At 44.7% G+C, this 5,188-nt stretch overlaps 1 protein-coding gene across 1 annotated transcript; it reads left to right on the top strand.

Annotated features, from left to right (window-relative positions):
* Positions 1–2,088: 2,088 nt before the first annotated feature.
* Positions 2,089–4,941, top strand: LOC127342609 (probable protein phosphatase 2C 2). The gene is made up of 4 exons (XM_051368594.2): positions 2,089–2,530; positions 3,510–3,680; positions 3,763–3,998; positions 4,103–4,941. Exons 1-4 carry the CDS (start codon positions 2,351–2,353, stop codon positions 4,677–4,679), a joined length of 1,164 nt encoding a protein of 387 aa, XP_051224554.1. The 5' UTR covers positions 2,089–2,350; the 3' UTR covers positions 4,680–4,941.
* The last annotated feature ends 247 nt before the right edge of the window (positions 4,942–5,188 follow it).

Here is a 5,188-nt window from a genome sequence, read left to right as displayed (position 1 = left end):
TCGACTTCATCAACACTGAACGTGTGACCGAGTACGGAGGTGATGCCCGTTCGTGGCACCGTGATCAAGATCTTCTACGCGCTTTTGCAAGCGGCAAGTGATCGTCTACCGCAGCAATAAGAACCTACTCTTATAGGCTTTGAAAATCTTCAAGGGTGAGTCTCGATCATCCCCTCGTTGCTCCCGTCTTCTAGATTGCATCTTGGCTTGGATTGCGTTCTCGCGGTAGGATTTTTTTTTGTTTTCTATGCAATGAATCCCTACAATATTCCCATCGGGAGATCAAGATATTGTCATCAGACAACTCGAAGAAATTCGTAATTCCAGCAGCCGACAAAGGCACTCGACAATATATTCTCAGAGCGCATCCGCTGCGGTAAAAACTCTGGATGCCTTAACATTTTACGAAGGTAAGTCCCCATGATCCGTCCTGTGTGGCGTGGTATCGCACCCGAATGTGCTCTCTTGCTTTATCCGTGTCAACATATACGAAAAAAATCCTAGCGGACACGTTAGGTACTCGACAAAACATAACTGGGATTCGATTCACGATAAGATCTTAAGCGGCGCGTGACGAATTACGCCAGTATACCGAGTTCAAGTCCAGGGAATTATGCTTGAGGTAGGTTTATGCGGGTTTGCCACAAGAGCAGTTAACTGGTACCTGATCTGTCAGATGAACCAGCTACATCTACCAATATCCCTGTACACAATATATGTTAAGCAAAAAAGATTTGGCTCAGTGATATATAAAGATGCGACTCAATTCTACGATGGAGATTTTGCTTGATTTTACGATTCAAACAAAATCCCGGGAGCTACTGACATAGGTATCCCGAATGGGCCTGCCGAATAAAGTACCCGAGGTTATCTGGAGGCCCACGACTCGAAACTTTCAAGGCCTAGAAGCCCGACGAACATCGATAAGGAATCTAGGGTTATATTAGGAATCACGAATCATGTAATCATACGGGAAAGACTCGGATAACTTCCAAGAGCTTGTAACTTATACGACACGTAATCCCTCGGCTCCTCCTCCTATATAAAGGGGAGTCGAGGGGAGGAGAATCTATCGAATCTATTGTCAACATAACCCTAGTTTTTTAGTCAAGCACCTTTTTGGCTGAACCTTCGAGATCTACTTGCCCTCTACTTTCTACGAAATCCTAAGTCTACAATCACCGTAGATATTGACAAGTTAATACCTTGTCACTCCCTGGTGCATATGCTTCCTCTACCAAAAAATTATATTTGAAAATGTCGAAAAGCTTTTACAAAAAATTCTACATGTACATCTTCATAATATATATATATATATATGTTCGTCAATTTTTAGTAGAAAATAATATTTTTATGGTCTATGTAAAAAAGAGAAATTTATCTTCTAAAAAGCGTCATTTTTAGCATTGAATTTTGTCCTTTTTACACATGCTACACGACCATTTTTTCTAGAAATAACTTTGTGAGCACGTAACATGTGAAGATGTATGTGCGAATTTTTATATTAATTTTTTAAAATTTCAAAATATGTTTAACATGTATTTCAAAATAAAGGGGGCATATGTTCCCATCTGCGTTATACATGCCCCACCGATGCACACTAACTATACCAAAATAATACTTTATTTGTTAACTATTGTACTTTACTCCTTTTGTTTCACGATTCTTACCTCGAATTTAAATGTATAGCTTTCTAAAAAGGATTATATTTCAATACGATGGCAATAACCCTTTAAATTTTTTAAACGTACTGTATATTAGATGAGGACCAACAAAAAAGAGTAAAACCAACAAAAAAAACTTGTATGGATATATACAATCAGGGAAGAAGCTGAAATATCTAAAGGGGTACTAAAATTAGTTATGTGTCTCCACACGTCACATGTGTGAGCTGAGTATAGACGACAGGTGTGAGGTGAGCGTACACGCATCATCTACCAGAGAGTGTGAACAGAAACGAGTTGGGCAACTCTGGCAGGGTGCGACCCACACGTGGCGGTTATGGTAGCAGCCCACTGAACCCAGGGTACCGGCCCGCCCACCCGCCTGCCGCCGTCCGTTCTTTATCACCACGCGCGAGCGCGAACAAATAGTGGAAAACTCCCTCCTAATTTCCGCCGTTTCGTCTCTTCTTTCGCTTCGGATCACGAAAGTCTGCGTGTGTCCCAGGAAAAGTTCAAATCGCGTCTCTCGGATCGCGGAAAGGCCACCCAGACCTCCCGCTGAATTCTTGGTGAGGCCTGTTGGGGATTTTTATTGTGTGGTGCGACCACCAAGGGGACGGATCCGAGAGATTCGGGAGGTTGTTGTGCCGCACGCGTCGGGGAGGCATCTGATTGGTGAGGCGGACATGGTTGCCGGCCCGGAGGTCATGAATCAGGTCGTTCCCATGTTGGAGTCGTCGTTCCATCGGTGCCCCGTCAAGGGGGTCGACGAGGTGGTGGTCGTCGGGGCAGCGGTGTCGCCGCCGCCGGCGGTGGCGACGCCGAAGGCCGAATCACTGGTGGACCTCCTCGAGGTGCCCGATCTGGTGAGTTCTTGATTCTAGCTGAATAGATAGGGTCTCCTTTTTTTCTTCTTCGGTTTTAATAGGAGTTCTTGTAAACCAGAGTCAATTGGTATGGCGAGTTGTATCATGTATGTCTTAAATCTGCGTGCTTCTCTGTCGGGATCACTAGTACTATATTCTTCGTGGCCTTGTACGATGATTCTTTAGATTATCAGGAGCGCTTCTCGTATGCGATTGAACAGCCAAATTTCTCTGTCAGCAGGTAAAATCAAATCACCTGTCCCTGTAGAATTGGTTCTAGTCAGAGTGCTTTGTTGGAAGTGAGGAAACTACCTGCTTAAGAATTCAAAACTTACTCTTTCTTGTTTCTAGTTTCTAATCTCGGCGTATTAACTGTTGATAGTGGTTGGGGATTGGAATTACACATGGATGGTGGAATCATTTGATTGATCTGTCTGCCGTGTGGATAGTTTTATTGCTATATTGCTGGACGGGTTAATTAGGTGCATATTCGTTGTTTGCCTAAGCAAAGTGTGATCCAACGTGACTAGTTCATTCCTGCCCATAATAGGACAGTGGTAGTAGCTTGTTTGGAGTACTTTGAACTGTCTGTGGATAGTTTCATTGCCATATTCCGGGGCCTGTTAGGTGAATATTCATCGTTTATCTACTCAAAGTGGGAACTTGACTAGTTTCGCTCCTGCCCATAAGAGGATAGGGTAGCTTGTTTGGAGTACTTTGAGTTCTCTTCTGTTGTGATTCGTCGTAACTTTTGCGTCAGATTACATACCTGTATGCTTAACTATTAATTTAGTATTGGCATGTTTACTCATGACATTCATAACCGTTAGAATCAGTTTTGTGAATGTATGGCCATGTTATGGTTGGCAACCCAAATGTCTCAATTTAACACTTGAAGTTACACTTTCCTGAGATATAGTTTTAGTGGAGCGTCTCTCTGTTCACAGCAGCATAGTTATCAGTTGTCTGCTCGATGCAGGAGTTGAAGACATCATCGCAGACTCTAAATTTTGTCCCCAACATTAGATCTGGTAGCTTTGCTGATATTGGACCGAGGCGGTACATGGAAGATGAACACATCAGAATTGATGACCTTTCTGACCATCTTGGCTCACTGCTGGTGTGCCCAGCGCCTAATGCCTTCTATGGGGTATGCAGGGCCTTCTATTATTTTTTTCGTCATACTATGATTCTTCTGTACTCTCTAAACTAATTGTGTTGTTCGTTAGTAGGTTTTTGATGGCCATGGGGGTTCAGATGCAGCAGCCTACATGAAAAGGCATGCCATGAGGTTGTTCTTTGAGGATTCAGAATTCCCAAATGCAATAGAAGAAGATGATTTTTTTTCGGAATCTGTCGAGAATGCAATCCGCAAAGGATTCTTGAGTGCAGACCTTGCTCTTGCAGATGATTCAGTCATCAGCAGATCTTCTGGAACAACAGCTCTTACAGCTTTGATCTTTGGAAGGTAAGATGAGCATGCACTCAAAGCCTCTATAGCTAGTCTGTGATACACAATGGTTGCGTTTTACTTGCGCATGCTAACTTCCTTATATTCTTCTCATCTCCCAGGCAGTTATTGGTTGCAAATGCTGGGGATTGCCGAGCAGTCTTATGTAGGAAAGGCGTTGCTGTGGAGATGTCTTGCGATCACAGGCCAACTCATGATGCTGAGCTCCAAAGGGTGACTGATTGTGGAGGATATATTGAAGATGGCTACCTCAACGGGGTACTCTCTGTGACTCGGGCTCTAGGTGATTGGGACATGAAAATGCCTCAAGGCTCACAATCACCCCTCATTGCTGAGCCAGAGTTTCGGCAAACAATCCTCTCCGAGGATGACGAGTTCCTCATTATAGGCTGCGACGGGATATGGGACGTCATGACTAGCCAGCACGCGGTGACCCTAGTCCGCAAGGGGCTCCGGCGGCATGATGACCCTGATCGGTGCGCGAGGGAGCTCGCCATGGAGGCCAAGAGGCTCCAAACCTTTGACAATCTCACTGTGATAGTCATTTGCTTTGCCTCTGAGCTCAGTGGGTGCTTGCCGCCTTCGGAACAGGCGCCATCCAGGCGGATAAGATCTTGCAAGAGCTTGTCTGCTGAGGCCCTTTGCAACCTGAGGAGATTGCTAGAATCTGATCAGTAGATGATGCTGTAGTATTGAGATCTTGCAAGGGTTTGTCTGCTGAGGCCCTTCGCAACCTGAGAAGATTGATAGAATCTGATCAGTAGACGATGCTGTAGGGCTCTTGTTGTCCTGGTGGTGTAGGTGCCTCGTACGGCTGTTGCGCAGCCAGCAATTTTGTAGGGTATGTTGCAGTTCTTTTTTTTCCCTGTTCGGTATTATTTCGGTGTACATACTCAACTGGTTCCATGTACCGTTGATCAGTTGTACTCAACTGGTTCCACGTACCGTTGGTCAGTTCGTTGGTGAATCTTTTTCTTTTGACTCCAATCTAGAGCAGACGTACGAGCGGCAGCGCCTAGCGTGACTCCACGAAAGTTGCCACGGAAAAAATCTGTGTGAGCCCTGACAACTTCGCAACGTGGCTACTGCCTCCATCCACAAATAAGTGCGTGGCTAGTTCACAAATCCACAAATAAGTGTGTACACGCGGGTTTTTCAAGACAAATTATGAAGTGACGTTTCCTCTA

This window comes from Lolium perenne, chromosome 3 (genome assembly GCF_019359855.2).
Source record: "Lolium perenne isolate Kyuss_39 chromosome 3, Kyuss_2.0, whole genome shotgun sequence".
Classification (NCBI taxonomy): Eukaryota; Viridiplantae; Streptophyta; class Magnoliopsida; order Poales; family Poaceae; genus Lolium; species Lolium perenne.
Note: the sequence above shows the minus strand (reverse complement) of the source record. Positions and strands in the feature narration are given on the sequence as shown.